The sequence below is a fragment of the Engystomops pustulosus genome, chromosome 7 (assembly GCF_040894005.1).
Source record: "Engystomops pustulosus chromosome 7, aEngPut4.maternal, whole genome shotgun sequence".
NCBI lineage: Eukaryota > Metazoa > Chordata > Amphibia > Anura > Leptodactylidae > Engystomops > Engystomops pustulosus.
In genome coordinates, this window is record NC_092417.1 from 184,165,558 (window position 1) to 184,186,066 (window position 20,509).

General features: G+C 58.7%; 1 protein-coding gene across 4 annotated transcripts; it reads left to right on the forward strand.

Annotated features, from left to right (window-relative positions):
- Window positions 1-2,606: 2,606 nt before the first annotated feature.
- Window positions 2,607-15,448, forward strand: CYP2R1 (cytochrome P450 family 2 subfamily R member 1). Of its 4 annotated transcripts, none has more exons than XM_072119179.1 (5): window positions 2,607-2,879; window positions 5,099-5,240; window positions 8,549-9,181; window positions 10,189-10,518; window positions 15,126-15,448. In XM_072119179.1, exons 1-5 carry the CDS (start codon window positions 2,664-2,666, stop codon window positions 15,299-15,301), a joined length of 1,497 nt encoding a protein of 498 aa, XP_071975280.1. In that variant the 5' UTR covers window positions 2,607-2,663; the 3' UTR covers window positions 15,302-15,448. The 4 variants fall into 4 exon arrangements, with proteins under 4 accessions (XP_071975280.1, XP_071975281.1, XP_071975282.1 ...); XM_072119180.1 differs by having other exon boundaries at window positions 2,607-2,753; XM_072119181.1 differs by lacking the exon at window positions 2,607-2,879 and adding an exon at window positions 3,550-3,592.
- The last annotated feature ends 5,061 nt before the right edge of the window (window positions 15,449-20,509 follow it).

Sequence of the window (20,509 nt, forward strand, 5' to 3'; positions counted from 1 at the left end):
ACCGCGTCTGATCCTGCCCCGGACCCTGCGTGATCCTACCCCGGAACCTGCACCACGCTTGATCCTACCCCGGAACCTGCACCACGCCTGATCCTACCCCGGAACCTGCACCACGTCTGATCCTGCCCCGGACCCTGCACCACGTGTGAACCTGCCCCAGACCCCGCCTGATCCTGCACCATGTCTGATCCTGCCCCACCTGGGTCCCTGCACCGTGCCTGATCCTGCCCCCGCACCGTGCCTGATCCTGCCCCGGACAGCGCCTGATCCTGCCCCGGACCCCGCACAGCGCCTGATCCTGCCCCGGACCCGCACAGCACTTGATCCTGCCCCGGACCCCGCCTCATCCTACCCAGGAACCTGCACCACGCCTGATCCTACCCCGGAACCTGCACCACGCCTGATCCTGCCCCGGAACCTGCACCACGTCTGATCCTGCCCCGGACCCCGCACCACGTCTGATCCTGTCCTGGATCCCGCACTGCGCCTGATCCTGCCCCGGACCCTGCACCGTGCCTGATCCTGCCCCGGACCCCGCGTCTGATCCTGCCCCGGACCCTGCACAACGTGTGATCCTGCCCCAGACCCCGCACCACGTCTGATCCTGCACCGGACCCCACACCACGTCTGATCCTGCCCCGGACCCTGCACCGCGTCTGATCCTGCCCCGGACCCAGCACCGCGTCTGATCCTGCCCCGGACCCAGCACCACGTGTGATCCTGCCCTAGACCCCGCCTGATCCTGCACCACGTCTGATCCTGCCCCGGGCCCTACACCGCGCCTGATCCTGCCCCCGCCTGATCCTACCCCGGAACCTGCACCACGTCTGATCCTGCCCCAGACCCCGCACTACGTCTGATCCTGCCCTGGATCCCGCACTGCGCCTGATCCTGCCCCGAACCCCGCACCACGTCTGATCCTGCCCCGGACCCCGCACCACGTCTGATCCTGCCCCGGACCACGTCTGATCCTGCCCTGGACCCTGCACCGCGCCTGATCCTGCCCCGGACCCCGCCTGATCCTACCCTGGAACCTGCACCACGTCTGATCCTGCCCTGCACCACGTCTGATCCTGCCCTGGATCCCGCACTGCACCTGATCCTGCCCTGGACCCCGCACCACGTCTGATCCTGCACCGCGTCTGATCCTGCCCCGGACCCCGCCTGATCCTGCCCCGGACCCTGCACCGCATCTGATCCTGCCCTGGACCCTGCACCGTGTCTGATCCTGCCCCGGACCCCGCACTGCGTCTGATCCTGCCCCGTACCCTGCACCACGTCTGATCCTGCCCTGGACCCCGCACTGCGTCTGATCCTGCCCCGGACCCCGCACCGCGTCTGATCCTGCCCCGGACCCCGCACCGCGTCTGATCCTGCCCCGGACCCCGCACCGCGTCTGATCCTGCCCCGGACCCTGCACCACGTCTGATCCTGCCCTGGATCCCGCACTGCACCTGATCCTGCCCCGGACCCCGCACCACGTCTGATCCTGCCCCGGACGCCGCACCACGTCTGATCCTGCCCTGGACCCTGCACCGCGTCTGATCCTGCCCTGGACCCCGCCTGATCCTGCCCCGAACCCTGCACCGCATCTGATCCTGCCCTGGACCCTGCACCGTGTCTGATCCTGCCCCGGACCCTGCACCACGTCTGATCCTGCCCGGACCCCGCACCGCGTCTGATCCTGCCCTGGACCCCGCACCACGTCTGATCCTGCCCCGGACCCCGCGTCTGATCCTGCCCCGGACCCCGCGTCTGATCCTGCCCCGGACCCCGCACCGCGTCTGATCCTGCCCCGGACCCCGTCTGATACTGCCCCGGACCCTGCACCGCATCTGATCCTGCCCTGGACCCTGCACCGTGTCTGATCCTGCCCCGGACCCTGCACCACGTCTGATCCTGCCCGGATCCCGCACCGCGTCTGATCCTGCCCTGGACCCCGCACCACGTCTGATCCTGCCCCGGACCCCGCGTCTGATCCTGCCCCGGACCCCGCGTCTGATCCTGCCCCGGACCCCGCACCGCGTCTGATCCTGCCCCGGACCCCGTCTGATACTGCCCCGGACCCTGCACCGCGTCTGATCCTGCCCCGGACCCCGCCTGATCCTGCCCCGGACCCTGCACCGCATTTGATCCTGCCCCGGACCCCGCACTGCGTCTGATCCTGCCCCGGACCCTGCACCGCGTTTGATCTTGCCCGGACCCTGCACCACGTCTGATCCTGCCCCAGATCCCGCACTGCGTCTGATCCTGCCCCGGACCGCGTCTGATCCTGCCCCGGACCCCGCACCGCGTCTGATCCTGCCCAGGACCCCGCCTGATCCTACCCCGGAACCTGCACCACGTCTGATCCTGCCCCGGACCCCACACCAACCAATAACCCAGAAGATTTCATTCAGACCCAGGGATATTACTATTCAAATTTTGAGCAGTGTAGAAAGTATCAGACATTTCTCTGTACACGATACTATCCATGCCATGTCTCTGTGGTGTCGGGCGATGGTTCCCGGGTGTCGGGCGATGACGTCACGCCTGTCACTCCCGCGCCGCGCTTGGTCCAATCAGGAGGCGGGGCAGGATGTGCGCAACCAGTAGCGGTCGGGGGGCGGGGCGCAGGGCACGTGCGCCGGGGTGATCGGGGTCGGTCGCTGGTCGGTCGCGCCATGTCGGCGGATGTGTGGCGGCCTCCGCTGTGGGGTCTGGTGGCCGGGGGCTCGGCCGCGCTGCTCCTCGTCCTCCTCCTCAGGCTGGCGGTGAGGCGGCGCAGACCCCCCGGCCTCCCCCCCGGACCCCCCGGGCTCCCGCTCATAGGAAACATCCTGGCGCTGGCCCGAGACCCGCACATCTACATGAGGAGCCAGAGCAAGAGCCACGGGGAGGTACGGGGGAGGGGCCAGAGACAGGGGAGGAGCCAGAGACAGGGGAGGGGCCAGAGCAAGAGGTACGGGGGAGGGGCCAGAGACATGGGGAGGAGCCAGAGTCACAGGGGGAGGATCAAGAGCCACGGGGAGGTACGGGGGAGGGGCCAGAGACTCGGGTAGGTACGGGGGAGGGGCCAGAGACAGGGGAGGAGCCAGAGCAAGAGGTACGAGGGAGGAGCAAGAGCCACGGGGAGGTACGGGGGAGGGGCCAGAGACACGGGGAGGAGCCAGAGACTCGGGGAGGTACGGGGGAGGGGCCAGAGACAGGGGGAGGAGCCAGAGCAAGAGGTACGGGGGAGGGGCCAGAGACACGGGGGGAGGAGCAAGAGCCACGGGGAGGTACGGGGGAGGAGCAAGAGGTACGGGGAAGGGGCCAGAGACACGGGGGAGGAGCAAGAGCCAGGGGGAGGGGCCAGAGCAAGAGCCACGGGGAGGTACGGGGGAGGGGCCAGAGACACGGGGGAGGAGCAAGAGCCAGGGGGAGGGGCCAGAGCAAGAGGTACGGGGGAGGGGCCAGAGACATGGGGAGGAGCCAGAGTCACAGGGGGAGGATCAAGAGCCACGGGGAGGTACGGGGGAGGGGCCAGAGACAGGGGAGGGGCCAGAGACTCGGGGAGGTACGGGGGAGGGGCCAGAGACAGGGGAGGGGCCAGAGCAAGAGCCACGGGGAGGTACTGGGGAGGGGCCAGAGACAGGGGGAGGAGCAAGAGCCACGGTGAGGTACTAGGATGAGACAGGGGGAGGTACGGTGGAGGGGCCAGAGACAGGGGGAGGAGCAAGAGCCACGGTGAGGTACGGGGGTCTAGACAGGGGGAGGAGCCAGAGACATGGGGAGGTACAGGGGGAGGAGCAAGAACCACGGGGAGGTACGGGGGAGGAGCCAGAGACATGGGAAGTTACGGGGAGGAGCCAGAGCCACTGGGAGGTACAGGGGGAGGAGCCAGAGCAAGAACCATGGGGAGGTACATGGTGAGAATCCAGAGTCAGGGGGGAGCTTGTGACACTGGGAGGTACGGGGGAGGAGCTAGAGACATTGGGAGGTACAGGGGGAGGAGCAAAAGCCACGGGGAGGTACAGGGGGAGGGGCCAGAGACACAGGGAAGTACAGGGGGAGGGGCCAGAGACACGGGGAGGAGCAAGAGCCATGGGGAGGGGCCAGAGCCAGGGATAGGTACAGGGGAGGAGCTAGAGACACTGGGAGGTACGGGGGAGGAGCTATAGACATTGGGAGGAGCCACTGGGGGAGCAACAGCCACGGGGAGGTACAGGGGGAGGAGCCAGAGCACAAAAATTATTTGGGGGAGGAGCTAGACACTGGGAGTTACACAGGGAGGAGCAAGAGCCACAGGGGAGGGGCCAGAGACACGTGGAGATACAGGGGGAGGAGCCAGAGACACAGGGAGGTACAGGGGAGGATCCAGAGCTAACGGGAGGTACAGGGGAGGAGCAAGAGCCACGAGGAGGTACAGGGGTAGGAGCAAGAGCCACGGGGAGCCATAGGGGAGGAGTCAGAGCCACAGGGAGGTACAGGGGGAGGGGCCAGAGCCACGGGGAGGGACCTGTGTGTAATATACATGGGGGAGGGGCCTGTGTGTAATATACATGGGGGAGGGGCCTGTGTGTAATATACATGGGGGAGGGGCCTGTGTGTAATATACATGGCGGAGGGGCCTGTGTGTTATATACATGGGGGAGGGGCCTGTGTGTTATATACATGGGGGAGGGGCCTGTGTGTAATATACATGGCGGAGGGGCCTGTGTGTAATATACATGGGGGAGGGGCCTGTGTATAATATACATGGGGGAGGGGCCTGTGTGTAATATACATGGCGGAGGGGCCTGTGTGTAATATACATGGGGGAGGGGCCTGTGTGTAATATACATGGGGGAGGGGCCTGTGTGTAATATACATGGGGGAGGGGCCTGTGTGTAATATACATGGGGGAGGGGCCTGTGTATAATATACATGGGGGAGGGGCCTGTGTATAATATACATGGGGGAGGGGCCTGTGTGTAATATACATGGCGGAGGGGCCTGTGTATAATATACATGGGGGAGGGGCCTGTGTGTAACATTCATGGCGGAGGGGCCTGTGTGTAATATATATGGGGGAGGGGCCTGTGTATAATATACATGGGGGAGGGGGCTGTGTTTACCCCCTTGTGTCTCCCCTCAGATCTTCAGCCTGGACCTGGGGGGGATCTCGGCGGTGGTGCTGAATGGTTATGACGCGGTGAAGGAATGTCTGGTGCGACAGAGCGACGTCTTCTCCGACCGCCCGGCGCTGCCGCTCTTCATGAAGCTGACGAAGATGGGAGGTAAGAGACATCTCTGCTAGCAGTCAGTGAATACGCCCTTAGATCTCTGCTAGCAGTCAGTGAATACGCCCTTAGATCTCTGCTAGCAGTCAGTGAATACGCCCTTAGATCTCTGCTAGCAGTCAGTTAATACGCCCTTAGATCTCTGCTAGCAGTCAGTTAATACGCCCTTAGATCTCTGCTAGCAGTCAGTGAATACGCCCTTAGATCTCTCCTAGCAGTCAGTGAATACGCCCTTAGATCTCTGCTAGCAGTCAGTGAATACGCCCCTTAGATCACTGCTAGCAGTCAGTGAATACGCCCTTACATCTCTGCTAGCAGTCAGTGAATACGACCTTAGATCTCTGCTAGCAGTCAGTGAATACGCCCTTAGATCTCTGCTAGCAGTCAGTGAATACGCCCTTAGATCTCTGCTAGCAGTCAGTGAATACGCCCTTAGATCTCTGCTAGCATTCAGTGAATACGCCCCTTAGATCTCTGCTAGCAGTCAGTGAATACGCCCTTACATCTCTGCTAGCAGTCAGTGAATACGCCCTTAGATCTCTGCTAGCAGTCAGTGAATACGCCCCTTAGATCTCTGCTAGCAGTCAGTGAATACGCCCTTAGATCTCTGCTAGCAGTCAGTGAATACGCCCTTAGATCTCTGCTAGCAGTCAGTGAATACGCCCTTAGATCTCTGCTAGCAGTCAGTGAATACGCCCTTAGATCTCTGCTAGCAGTCAGTGAATACGCCCTTAGATCTCTGCTAGCAGTCAGTGAATACGCCCTTAGATCTCTGCTAGCAGTCAGTGAATACGCCCTTAGATCTCTGCTAGCAGTCAGTGAATACGCCCTTACATCTCTGCTAGCAGTCAGTGAATACGCCCTTACATCTCTGCTAGCAGTCAGTGAATACGCCCTTACATCTCTGCTAGCAGTCAGTGAATACGCCCTTACATCTCTGCTAGCAGTCAGTGAATACGCCCTTACATCTCTGCTAGCAGTCAGTGAATACGCCCTTACATCTCTGCTAGCAGTCAGTGAATACGCCCTTACATCTCTGCTAGCAGTCAGTGAATACGCCCTTACATCTCTGCTAGCAGTCAGTGAATACGCCCCTTAGATCACTGCTAGCAGTCAGTGAATACGCCCCTTAGATCACTGCTAGCAGTCAGTGAATACGCCCTTAGATCTCTGCTAGCAGTCAGTGAATACGCCCCTTAGATCACTGCTAGCAGTCAGTGAATACGCCCTTACATCTCTGCTAGCAGTCAGTGAATACGCCCCTTAGATCACTGCTAGCAGTCAGTGAATACGCCCTTACATCTCTGCTAGCAGTCAGTGAATACGACCTTAGATCTCTGCTAGCAGTCAGTGAATACGACCTTAGATCTCTGCTAGCAGTCAGTGAATACGACCTTAGATCTCTGCTAGCAGTCAGTGAATACGCCCTTAGATCTCTGCTAGCAGTCAGTGAATACACCCTTAGATCTCTGCTAGCAGTCAGTGAATACGCCCCTTAGATCTCTGCTAGCAGTCAGTGAATACGCCCCTTAGATCTCTGCTAGCAGTCAGTGAATACGACCTTAGATCTCTGCTAGCAGTCAGTGAATACGACCTTAGATCTCTGCTAGCAGTCAGTGAATACGCCCTTAGATCTCTGCTAGCAGTCAGTGAATACGCCCTTAGATATCTGCTAGCAGTCAGTGAATACGCCCTTACATCTCTGCTAGCAGTCAGTGAATACGCCCTTACATCTCTGCTAGCAGTCAGTGAATACGCCCTTACATCTCTGCTAGCAGTCAGTGAATACGCCCTTACATCTCTGCTAGCAGTCAGTGAATACGCCCCTTAGATCACTGCTAGCAGTCAGTGAATACGCCCTTACATCTATGCTAGCAGTCAGTGAATACGCCCCTTAGATCTCTGCTAGCAGTCAGTGAATACGACCTTAGATCTCTGCTAGCAGTCAGTGAATACGACCTTAGATCTCTGCTAGCAGTCAGTGAATACGCCCTTAGATCTCTGCTAGCAGTCAGTGAATACGCCCTTAGATCTCTGCTAGCAGTCAGTGAATACGCCCTTAGATCTCTGCTAGCAGTCAGTGAATACGCCCTTAGATCTCTGCTAGCAGTCAGTGAATACGCCCTTAGATCTCTGCTAGCAGTCAGTGAATACGCCCTTAGATCTCTGCTAGCAGTCAGTGAATACGCCCCTTAGATCTCTGCTAGCAGTCAGTGAATACGCCCCTTAGATCTCTGCTAGCAGTCAGTGAATACGCCCTTACATCTCTGCTAGCAGTCAGTGAATACGCCCCTTAGATCTCTGCTAGCAGTCAGTGAATACGACCTTAGATCTCTGCTAGCAGTCAGTGAATACGACCTTAGATCTCTGCTAGCAGTCAGTGAATACGACCTTAGATCTCTGCTAGCAGTCAGTGAATACGCCCTTAGATCTCTGCTAGCAGTCAGTGAATACGCCCTTAGATCTCTGCTAGCAGTCAGTGAATACGCCCTTAGATCTCTGCTAGCAGTCAGTGAATACGCCCTTAGATCTCTGCTAGCAGTCAGTGAATACGCCCTTAGATCTCTGCTAGCAGTCAGTGAATACGCCCTTAGATCTCTGCTAGCAGTCAGTGAATACGCCCTTAGATCTCTGCTAGCAGTCAGTGAATACGCCCCTTAGATCTCTGCTAGCAGTCAGTGAATACGCCCTTAGATCTCTGCTAGCAGTCAGTGAATACGCCCCTTAGATCTCTACTAGCAGTCAGTGAATACGCCCTTAGATCTCTGCTAGCAGTCAGTGAATACGCCCTTAGATCTCTGCTAGCAGTCAGTGAATACGCCCTTAGATCTCTGCTAGCAGTCAGTGAATACGCCCCTTAGATCTCTGCTAGCAGTCAGTGAATACGCCCTTAGATCTCTGCTAGCAGTCAGTGAATACGCCCCTTAGATCTCTGCTAGCAGTCAGTGAATACGCCCTTAGATCTCTGCTAGCAGTCAGTGAATACGCCCTTAGATCTCTGCTAGCAGTCAGTGAATACGCCCTTAGATCTCTGCTAGCAGTCAGTGAATACGCCCTTAGATCTCTGCTAGCAGTCAGTGAATACGCCCTTAGATCTCTGCTAGCAGTCAGTGAATACGCCCTTAGATCTCTGCTAGCAGTCAGTGAATACGCCCTTAGATCTCTGCTAGCAGTCAGTGAATACGACCTTAGATCTCTGCTAGCAGTCAGTGAATACGACCTTAGATCTCTGCTAGCAGTCAGTGAATATGCCCCTAGCGGTGCTCCCTGACACATTGTAACGCAGCGCTGTCCTGTGCCTCCAGGTCTTCTGAACGCCAGGTACGGCCGCTGCTGGACGGAGCACCGGAAGTTGGCGGTCGGCTGTTTCCGGACGTTCGGATACGGGGAGAGGTCGTTTGAGGGTCGGATCTGGGAGGAGTCGTCCTTCTTCCTGGACGCGGTGGACACGTATAAGGGGAAGGCCTTTGACCCCCGGCACCTGACCACCATCGCCGTCTCCAACATCTCCAACCTCATCCTGTTTGGCGAACGCTTCCGCTACGACGACGCCGAGTTCCTGCAGATGATGGAGATGTTCAGCCAGAACATCGAGCTGGCGGCCAGCGCCGGGGTCTTCCTGTACAACGCCTTCCCGCTCCTGGGGCTCCTGCCCTGCGGGGGGCACCAGCGCCTCTTCCGGAACGCCGCCCGCGTCTACACCTTCCTGTCACAGATCATCCAAAGGTTCTCCGAAAACCGCAAACCCCACTCACCGCGACACTTCATCGACGCCTACCTGGACGAGATGGAGCGCAGCCCCCCGGACCCCGAGACCACCTACTCCACCGACAACCTCATCTACTCGGTGGGGGAACTCATCATCGCCGGAACCGAGACCACCACCAACGCCCTGAGGTGGGCCGTCCTCTACATGGCCCTGTACCCCAATATACAAGGTGAGGGGCACAACTATACTGGGGGCCAGGAGCATGCTCAGGGGATGAGAGGAGCAGCAGAGCTGTAGTATGGAGCATGCACAGGGGATGAGAGGAGCAGCAGAGCTGTGGTGTAGAAGATAAGAGGAGCAGCAGAGCTGTGGTATGGAGCATGCACAGGGGATGAGAGGAGCAGCAGAGCTGTAGTGTAGAGGATGAGAGGAGCAGCAGAGCTGTACTATGGAGCATGCACAGGGGATGAGAGGAGCAGCAGAGCTGTAGTGTAGAGGGTAAGAGGAGCAGCAGAGCTGTAGTGTAGAGGATAAGAGGAGCAGCAGAGCTGTGGTGTAGAGAGGATGAGTAGCAGCAGAGCTATAGTGTAGAGCATGGACAGGGGATAAGAGGAGCAGCAGAGCTGTGGTATGGAGCATGCACAGAGGATAAGAGGAGCAGCAGAGCTGTGGTGTAGAGGATAAGAGGAGCAGCAGAGCTGTAGTATGGAGCATGCACAGAGGATGAGAGGAGCAGCAGAGCTGTAGTGTAGAGGATAAGAGGAGCAGCAGAGCTGTAGTGTAGAGGATAAGAGGAGCAGCAGGGCTGTAGTGTAGAGGATAAGAGGAGCAGCAGGGCTGTAGTGTAGAGGATAAGAGGAGCAGCAGGGCTGTAGAGAATGCACAGAGGATAAGAGGAGCAGCAGAGCTGTAGAGAATGCACAGAGGATAAGAGGAGCAGCAGAGCTGTGGTGTAGAGAGGATGAGGAGCAGCAGAGCTATAGTGTAGAGCATGGACGGGGGATAAGAGGAGCAGCAGAGCTGTGTACAGGGGATGAGAGGAGCAGCAGAGCTGTAGTGTAGAGGATAAGAGGAGCAGCAGAGCTGTAGAGGATGCACAGAGGACCAGAGCTGTAGTGTAGAGTGGATGAGGAGCAGCAGAGCTGTAGTGTAGAGCTGGGAGTGGGGACAACTATTCCCTGTTCTTCTGTAAAGGGTTAATAACATAACATATTTTTGGGTCTGTTTGTTCCGTAGCTCAGGTTCAGAAGGAAGTGGACCTTGTGGTGGGACAGAACCGAATCCCGACTTTGGAGGAGCGCTCCAGCATGCCGTACACGGAGGCCGTCCTGCACGAGGTCCTGCGCTTCTGTAACATCGCCCCCTTGGGGATATTCCACGCCACTTCCAGGGACACGGTGGTGCGCGGATATTCCATCCCAGAGGGCACCACAATCATCACCAACCTCTACTCCGTCCACTTCGATGAGAAATACTGGAAGGACCCCGACATCTTCTATCCCGAGCGATTCCTGGACAGCAGCGGCCAGTTCACCAAGAAGGAGGCCTTCGTGCCATTCTCACTGGGTGAGGACCGGAGGTCACATGTATGGGGGGAGGGGTCACATGTATGGGGGAGGGGGTCACATGTATGGGGGGGGGTCACATGTATGGGGGAGGGGGTCACATGTATGGGGGAGGGGTCACATGTATGGGGGAGGGGTCACATGTATGGGGGAGGGGTCACATGTATGGGGGAGGGGTCACATGTATGGGGGGGAGGTGACATGTATGGGGGGGAGGTGACATGTATGGGGGAGGGGGTCACATGTATGGGGGAGGGGGTCACATGTATGGGGGGAGGTCACATGTATGGGGGAGGGGGTCACATGTATGGGGAGGGGGTCACATGTATGGGGAGGGGGTCACATGTATGGGGGAGGGGGTCACATGTATGGAGGGGGGGGGTCACATGTATGGGGGGGGTCACATGTATGGGGGGAGGTCACATGTATGGGGGGAGGTCACATGTATGGGGGGAGGTCACATGTATGGAGGGGGAGGTCACATGTATGGGGGGGGGTCACATATATGGGGGGGGTCACATATATGGGGGGGGTCACATATATGGGGGGGGTCACATATATGGGGGGGGTCATGTATGGAGGGGCGGTCACATGTATGGGGGGAGGTCACATGTATGGGGGGAGGTCACATGTATGGGGGGAGGTCACATGTATGGAGGGAGGTCATGTATGGAGGGGGAGGTCACATGTATGGGGGGGGTCACATATATGGGGGGGGTCACATATATGGGGGGGGTCACATATATGGAGGGGCGGTCACATGTATAGGGGGAGGTCACGTATGGGGGGGAGGTCACGTATGGGGGGGAGGTCACGTATGGGGGGGAGGTCACGTATGGGGGGGAGGTCACATGTATGGGGGGGTCACATATATGGGGGGACATGTATGGGGGGCGGTCACATGTATGGGGGGCGGTCACATGTATGGGGGGCGGTCACATGTATGGGGGGCGGTCACATGTATGGGGGGAGGTCACATGTATGGGGGGGAGGTCACGTATGGGGGGGAGGTCACGTATGGGGGGGAGGTCACGTATGGGGGGGAGGTCACGTATGGGGGGGAGGTCACGTATGGGGGGGAGGTCATGTATGGGGGGCGGTCACATGTATGGGGGGAGGTCACATGTATGGAGGGGGTCACATGTATGGGGGGGGTCACATGTATGGAGGGGGTCACATGTATGGAGGGGGTCACATGTATGGGGGGAGGTCATGTATGGGGGGAGGTCATGTATGGGGGGAGGTCATGTATGGAGGGGGGGGTCACATGTATGGAGGGGCGGTCACATGTATGGGGGGGGAGGTCATGTATGGAGGGGGTGGGGGTCACATGTATGGAGGGGGTGGGGGTCACATGTATGGAGGGGGTGGGGGTCACATGTATGGAGGGGGTGGGGGTCACATGTATGGAGGGGGTGGGGGTGACATGTATGGAGGGGGTGGGGGTCACATGTATGGAGGGGGTGGGGGTCACATGTATGGAGGGGGTGGGGGTCACATGTATGGAGGGGGTGGGGGTCACATGTATGGAGGGGGTGGGGGTCACATGTATGGAGGGGGAGGGGGTGGGGGGGTCACATGTATGGAGGGGGTGGGGGGTCACATGTATGGAGGGGGTGGGGGGTCACATGTATGGAGGGGGTGGGGGTTACATGTATGGAGGGGTGGGGGGTCACATGTATGGAGGGGGTGGGGGTCACATGTATGGAGGGGGTGGGGGTCACACGTATGGAGGGGGTGGGGGTGACATGTATGGAGGGGGTGGGGGTGACATGTATGGAGGGGGTGGGGGTCACATGTATGGAGGGGGTGGGGGTCACATGTATGGAGGGGGTGGGGGTCACATGTATGGAGGGGGTGGGGGTCACATGTATGGAGGGGGAGGGGGTGGGGGGGTCACATGTATGGAGGGGGTGGGGGGTCACATGTATGGAGGGGGTGGGGGGTCACATGTATGGAGGGGGTGGGGGGTCACATGTATGGAGGGGGTGGGGGGTCACATGTATGGAGGGGGTGGGGGGTCACATGTATGGAGGGGGTGGGGGTTACATGTATGGAGGGGTGGGGGGTCACATGTATGGAGGGGGTGGGGGTGTATGGAGTTTGGATCAATCCTCTCCATCGGCGGCCCCGTCATCAAGGTCTTTGAGGGTCTCTGGTGTATATGGAGGGGGGTTGTGTGAGACATGAATGTCCTGGTGATGCGAGGGTTAATGATGATTGATACTTTGTATCCAGAGGATCATTAAATAACAAGCTGTGACATTTAGCTGCTGCGGCAGTGGGTGGGGGGCTCCGGGCACTGGGGGTCTCTAGTGGACGCCATTCATGACATCATGTCTGTAATTAGCGCTAATTATAAAATGTCTGAGAAGTCGCCGTCACATGACAAGAAGGAGCCGCACGGATCATTGCTGCAAGAGGGGCCCGAAGACCACCAGAAATGTCACTACACACCCCCTTATCCGAACCACTTATCAGAACCATAGGGGGAAGGTCCGATGCCTGTGCCCTCCTGTCCCCTCTGATCTGATGCCTGTGCCCTCCTGTCCCCTCTGATCCGATGCCTGTGCCCCTCCTGTCCCTCCCTCTGATCCGATGTCTGTGCCCTCCTGTCCCTCCCTCTGATCCGATGCCTGTGCCCTCCTGTCCCCTCTGTTCCGATGCCTGTGCCCTCCTGTCCCCTCTGTTCCGATGTCTGTGCCCTCCTGTCCCCTCTGATCCGATGCCTGTGCCCTCCTGTCCCCTCTGATCCGATGCCTGTGCCCTCCTGTCCCTCCCTCTGATCCGATGCCTGTGCCCCCCTGTCCTCCCTCTGATCTGATGCCTGTGCCCTCCTGTCCCTCTGATCCGATGCCTGTGCCCTCCTGTCCCTCCCTCTGATCCGATGCCTGTGCCCTCCTGTCCCTCTGATCCGATGCCTGTGCCCCTCCTGTCCCTCCCTCTGATCCGATGCCTGTGCCCTCCTGTCCCTCCCTCTGATCCGATGCCTGTGCCCCTCCTGTCCCTCTGATCCGATGCCTGTGCCCCTCCTGTCCCTCTGATCCGATGCCTGTGCCCCTCCTGTCCCTCCCTCTGATCCGATGCCTGTGCCCTCCTGTCCCTCCCTCTGATCCGATGTCTGTGCCCTCCTGTCCCTCCCTCTGATCCGATGCCTGTGCCCTCCTGTCCCTCCCTCTGATCCGATGCCTGTGCCCTCCTGTCCTCCCTCTGATCCGATGCCTGTGCCCTCCTGTCCCTCCCTCTGATCCGATGCCTGTGCCCCCCTGTCCTCCCTCTGATCCGATGTCTGTGCCCTCCTGTCCCTCCCTCTGATCCGATGTCTGTGCCCCTCCTGTCCCTCCCTCTGATCCGATGCCTGTGCCCCTCCTGTCCCTCCCTCTGATCCGATGTCTGTGCCCCTCCTGTCCCTCCCTCTGATCCGATGCCTGTGCCCCTCCTGTCCCTCCCTCTGATCCGATGCCTGTGCCCCTCCTGTCCCTCCCTCTGATCCGATGTCTGTGCCCCTCCTGTCCCTCCCTCTGATCCGATGTCTGTGCCCCTCCTGTCCCTCCCTCTGATCCGATGTCTGTGCCCTCCTGTCCCTCCCTCTGATCCGATGTCTGTGCCCTCCTGTCCCTCTGATCCGATGCCTGTGCCCTCCTGTCCCTCCCTCTGATCCGAAGCCTGTGCCCCTCCTGTCCCTCCCTCTGATCCGATGTCTGTGCCCTCCTGTCCCTCTGATCCGATGCCTGTGCCCTCCTGTCCCTCCCTCTGATCCGATGCCTGTGCCCCTCCTGTCCTCCCTCTGATCCGATGCCTGTGCCCTCCTGTCCCTCCCTCTGATCCGATGTCTGTGCCCTCCTGTCCCTCCCTCTGATCCGATGCCTGTGCCCTCCTGTCCCTCCCTCTGATCCGATGCCTGTGCCCTCCTGTCCCTCCCTCTGATCCGATGCCTGTGCCCCTCCTGTCCCTCCCTCTGATCCGATGCCTGTGCCCCTCCTGTCCCTCCCTCTGATCCGATGCCTGTGCCCCTCCTGTCCCTCCCTCTGATCCGATGCCTGTGCCCTCCTGTCCCCTCTGATCCGATGCCTGTGCCCTCCTGTCCCCTCTGATCCGATGTCTGTGCCCTCCTGTCCCTCCCTCTGATCCGATGCCTGTGCCCCTCCTGTCCCTCTGATCCGATGCCTGTGCCCTCCTGTCCCTCCCTCTGATCCGATGCCTGTGCCCTCCTGTCCCTCCCTCTGATCCGATGTCTGTGCCCTCCTGTCCCTCCCTCTGATCCGATGCCTGTGCCCTCCTGTCCCTCCCTCTGATCCGATGCCTGTGCCCTCCTGTCCCTCTGATCCGATGTCTGTGCCCTCCTGTCCCTCTGATCCGATGCCTGTGCCCCTCCTGTCCCTCCCTCTGATCCGATGCCTGTGCCCCTCCTGTCCCTCCCTCTGATCCGATGCCTGTGCCCCTCCTGTCCCTCCCTCTGATCCGATGCTGTGCCCTCCTGTCCCTCTGATCCGATGCCTGTGCCCTCCTGTCCCTCCCTCTGATCCGATGTCTGTGCCCTCCTGTCCCTCCCTCTGATCCGATGCCTGTGCCCTCCTGTCCCTCTGATCCGATGTCTCTATCCGGCAGGGAGAAGACACTGTCTGGGGGAGCAGCTCGCCCGCATGGAGCTCTTCCTCTTCTTCACGGCTCTTCTCCAGCGCTTCCACCTCCATTTTCCTAATGGATTTATACCAAACCTGAAGCCAAAGCTGGGAATGACGCTGCAGCCGCACCCCTACCTCATCTGTGCCGAGAGACGCTGAACCGGACCAGAACCTCCAGGGAGGATCCGGACCCTCCCACCACTGCTGCTACATCCCCCGGGACCCCCGACCCCCTATAGCCGCACGGCTGCCGTGTACCTCCAGGAGCTTCTTACTCTACATTTTATAAAGAAATCTGTTTTATCACTTACAGTGTCATCCATACCTGACCCAGGGGAGACCCGCAGCGTATACTACAGGAGGAGGTAGCCCCGCCCCTGCCTGTATATCCTGTGTGATGCCCCGCCCCCTGCCTGTATATCCTGTGTGAGAGGTAGTCACAGCCCCGCCCCCTGCCTGTATAGCCTGTGTGAGAGGTAGTCACAGCCCCGCCCCCTGCCTGTATAGCCTGTGTGAGAGGTAGTCACAGCCCCGCCCCCTGCCTGTATAGCCTGTGTGAGAGGTAGTCACAGCCCCGCCCCTGCCTGTATATCCTGTGTGAGAGGTAGTCACAGCCCCGCCCCCTGCCTGTATATCCTGTGTGAGAGGTAGTCACAGCCCGCCCCCTGCCTGTATATCCTGTGTGAGAGGTAGTCACAGCCCCGCCCCCTGCCTGTATATCCTGTGTGAGAGGTAGTCACAGCCCGCCCCCTGCCTGTATATCCTGTGTGAGAGGTAGTCACAGCCCCGCCCCCTGCCTGTATATCCTGTGTGAGAGGTAGTCACAGCCCCGCCCCCTGCCTGTATATCCTGTGTGAGAGGTAGTCACAGCCCCGCCCCCTGCCTGTATATCCTGTGTGAGAGGTAGTCACAGCCCCGCCCCCTGCCTGTATATCCTGTGTGAGAGGTAGTCACAGCCCCGCCCCCTGCCTGTATATCCTGTGTGAGAGGTAGTCACAGCCCCGCCCCCTGCCTGTATATCCTGTGTGAGAGGTAGTCACAGCCCCGCCCCCTGCCTGTATATCCTGTGTGAGAGGTAGTCACAGCCCCGCCCCCTGCCTGTATATCCTGTGTGATGGTAGTCACAGCCCCGCCCCCTGCCTGTATATCCTGTGTGATGGTAGTCACAGCCCCGCCCCCTGCCTGTATATCCTGTGTGATGGTAGTCACAGCCCCGCCCCCTGCCTGTATATCCTGTGTGATGGTAGTCACAGCCCCGCCCCCTGCCTGTATATCCTGTGTGAGAGGTAGTCACAGCCCCGCCCCCTGCCTGTATATCCTGTGTGATAGGTAGTCACAGCCCCGCCCCCTGCCTGTATATCCTGTGTGAGGTAGTCACAGCCCCGCCCCCTGCCTGTATATCCTGTGTGAGAGGTAGTCACAGCCCCGCCCCCTGCCTGTATATCCTGTGTGATAGGTAGTCACAGCCCCGCCCCCTGCCTGTATATCCTGTGTGAGAGGTAGTCACAGCCCCGCCCCCTGCCTGTATATCCTGTGTGAGAGGTAGTCACAGCCCCGCCCCCTGCCTGTATATCCTGTGTGAGAGGTAGTCACAGCCCCGCCCCCTGCCTGTATATCCTGTGAGAGGTAGTCACAGCCCCGTCCCCTGCCTGTATATCCTGTGTGAGAGGTAGTCACAGCCCCGCCCCCTGCCTGTATATCCTGTGTGAGAGGTAGTCACAGCCCCGCCCCCTGCCTGTATATCCTGTGTGAGAGGTAGTCACAGCCCCGCCCCCTGCCTGTATATCCTGTGTGAGAGGTAGTCACAGCCCCGCCCCCTGCCTGTATATCCTGTGTGAGAGGTAGTCACAGCCCCGCCCCCTGCCTGTATATCCTGTGTGAGAGGTAGTCACAGCCCCGCCCCCTGCCTGTATATCCTGTGTGAGAGGTAGTCACAGCCCCGCCCCCTGCCTGTATATCCTGTGTGAGGGGTAGTCAATCTTTATATTTATAATACACAAATACAAAATATTCACACGATACACAAGACAATTATAAGACCCTACAACAATCCACAAGGCCGGCCTGCTGGGCAATATTACACAGATAAGTCTCATCAAGTCTCATATCTCAGCCGATCACCATCACCAGAGCCGTCACCATCGCCATCACCAGAGCCGTCACTATCACTAGACACAATTAAAATCCCCACACAACATACACACCGATCTTCAGCCTCATGCAGGTCACTTAGATTTCCTGGTCTTCTTCCTTCTACCACTACTATGTCCTTTTGTTCCCCACCTCTTGGTGGACATGGACACGGCAATGTTCTCCTCAGCCGGCTCCTCCACACTGCGCTCCTCCACACCACGCTCCTGGATGTCAGGATCACACGTATCTCCCACTTCTTCTCCTAAGACGTGGAATTTCCCAGGAGAGATCTCCACATCCGGTGATGCTCCTGCAGACAGATGTTTCCCAGACTCCAGTCCAGATACCACATTCTTACGTTTTACCACCTTGAAACCATCATCATCCATAGGTTGCATCTCTTCTGTGGTGGTACCGGCACTAGGACAACTGGTGGAGGCATCTTCAGGTACCTCAGAGGTCACTCCAGTAACCGGTGACACCTCAGGCTGGACATCCACCATCTCTACTTGCTGCTCTACTGGATCTGTAACTGGATCACTCAAGCCCTGACATCCAGGGACACCAGAACTCCGGACTCCAGCACCCGAGCCCACGGTGAGGTCCCTTGAGCTATGATGCTCTTGGTTGAGATCTTCTCCTGCAGGTATATCTCTTCCTTCTCCTTCCCTTGCAGTCTCCTCACCTGGCGGCTCACAGGTCTTATTATGCTGAGCGTCTGGACAATCCAGAAAAGTATGTCCATAAAGCAAGCAGAGATTGCACCTCACGTGTCCTGTACAGGCGTCTCTCCGATGTCCCAGCTCTCCACACAGGGAACATTTGGCATGAGGGCAGGAATACGCCATGTGCCGGCCGCCACATCTGTGGCACAGTCTTGGCTGCCCGGGATAGTAACATATCCCCCTGTCAGAGCCCAAGAAGAAGACGTGCGGCAGATGTCTGGTGACTCCCCGGTCCTGTATCAGCTGCACTCTGACCCTATATCCGCCATTCCAGATCCCCTCTTCATCATAGATCTTACATGGCTCATCCAGAACCAGACATTGTCTCCGCAGCCAGAGCAGCACGTCCCCCAGAGCCACCACCAGTGCAGCACGTCCCCCAGAGCCACCACCAGTGCAGCACGTCCCCCAGAGCCACCACCAGAGCAGCACGTCCCCCAGAGCCACCACCAGAGCAGCACGTCCCCCAGAGCCACCACCTCAGACTGGAGAAGGATGGTCACCACCACGGTCAGAGGCTTGGACAGCTGGATGACCTGGAGATACTTCCAGATACTGTTGTCTCTTGTGGCGTTATAGATCTCCCAGAATTGGTCGAGGCTTCGTGGCAGCTTGAAGCTGATGTCATAGATCCTCGTGGTTGGCACATGGATCAGCGCATAGACCTCAAATGCATCAAACTTCATAAATCCTTTCAGAAGATCTTTCCCAATAAACTGTCGTGTCGGGATCCCCTCCTCAGGACCGATGTATTTAATCCGCACGGCATTCCTCCTCTGGGGGGTGGGGTTCGTCACACTTGAGAATAGTCTCTGCGGTCTTCCACTATTAGAGTCTATGGTGCTCTGGGCACTTGATCTCCGTGACCACGACAATTGCGCACCAGAAACCGCTCCCCCAGCTGGATTCTCCGTGCCGGGATTGATGCCCCCTACTGGAGCCTGTGTGCTGGAACTAGTGCCCCCCGCTGGAGCCTGTGTGCCGGAACTAGTGCCCCCTGCTGGAGCCTGTGTGCTGGAACTAATGCTTCCCGCTGGTAGCTTTCGTACGCTGGAGCCCTCCACTGGCGGCTTTTGCACGCTGGGGCCCTCCGCTGGCAGCTTTTGCACGCTGGGGCCCTCCGCTGGCAGCCTTTGCACGCCGGAGCCCTCTGATGGTGGCTTTTGCACGCCGGGGCCCTCCGCTGGCGGCCTTTGTGCGCTGGAGCCGGTATCCTCTACCGGTGACTGTACATTGGCACTAGCGACCTCTGTTGGGTCTGTGACCTCCATGTTATTCTCCTGGGCTACAGACCGCTGGGAGGCCACTTGAGGTCTATTACACGTAGTCTCAGGCTCTATTACTGGGGTCACTGGTAATACTGAGGTTACTGCAGGGTTATCTCCACCTGCAGTCTCTGCTCTCTCCACAGCCACTGGGGTCAGGTGTGAACAGGTGTATACAGGAGGAGTCATTAACACTTTACCCTCTGAAGCAGACACAATCACTCCTTCACTCTGGGCCTGAACAGAACACACTGGATCTTCAGGTGCCATTGATTTTGTTTTCACCTTTAACCCTTTGATAGTCTCTGAGCCCCTCACTGGGCTGCCTTGTGATACAATATCATACACAGTGTTATAGTCATTACAGTGGCTGATCACATCTTTCCTCTTTAACCCCTGGAGCCGGGTTTCCCTCCTTGTGTTCGGGGGCCAGTTCTGTACTTTATGGGGGGCTCCCATCTCCTTCATGTGTCTCTCTCTCATGACACTCAGATCTCGGATACAGTTATCCAGACGCTCGCACTTCATTAATTTCATTTTACAATCTGCTTCAGTTTTTATATCAGCGCGTAATCTGGAAATCTCCATCTCCTTCTTATAAATCACTTTATCACAGACTGGAGTACTCACAGCTGCAGCCGCCGTCACATTGTCTTCTCCTGAACCTTCACCAGCAGCAGGGTGTAGGCCCAACTCCAAGCCAGGGGCTCTCCTAGATGACCCAGCCCAGCTCCCCTCCCCGCCTCCTGGGTCTGAGGCCATGACTCCTCCCCACAGGGAGCTCAGCAACACACAACCTCCACCACTGCCTGTATATCCTGTGTGAGAGGTAGTCACAGCCCCGCCCCCTTCCTGTGTGAGAGGTAGTCACAGCCCCGCCCCCTGCCTGTATATCCTGTGTGAGAGGTAGTCACAGCCCCGCCCCCTGCCTGTATATCCTGTGTGAGAGGTAGTCACAGCCCCGCCCCCTGCCTGTATATCCTGTGTGCGAGGTAGTCACAGCCCCGCCCCCTGCCTGTATATCCTGTGTGCGAGGTAGTCACAGCCCCGCCCCCTGCCTGTATATCCTGTGTGCGAGGTAGTCACAGCCCCGCCCCCTGCCTGTATATCCTGTGTGATGCCCCGCCCCCTGCCTGTATATCCTGTGTGAGAGGTAGTCACAGCCCCGCCCCCTGCCTGTATATCCTGTGTGAGAGGTAGTCACAGCCCCGCCCCCTGTCTGTATATCCTGTGTGAGAGGTAGT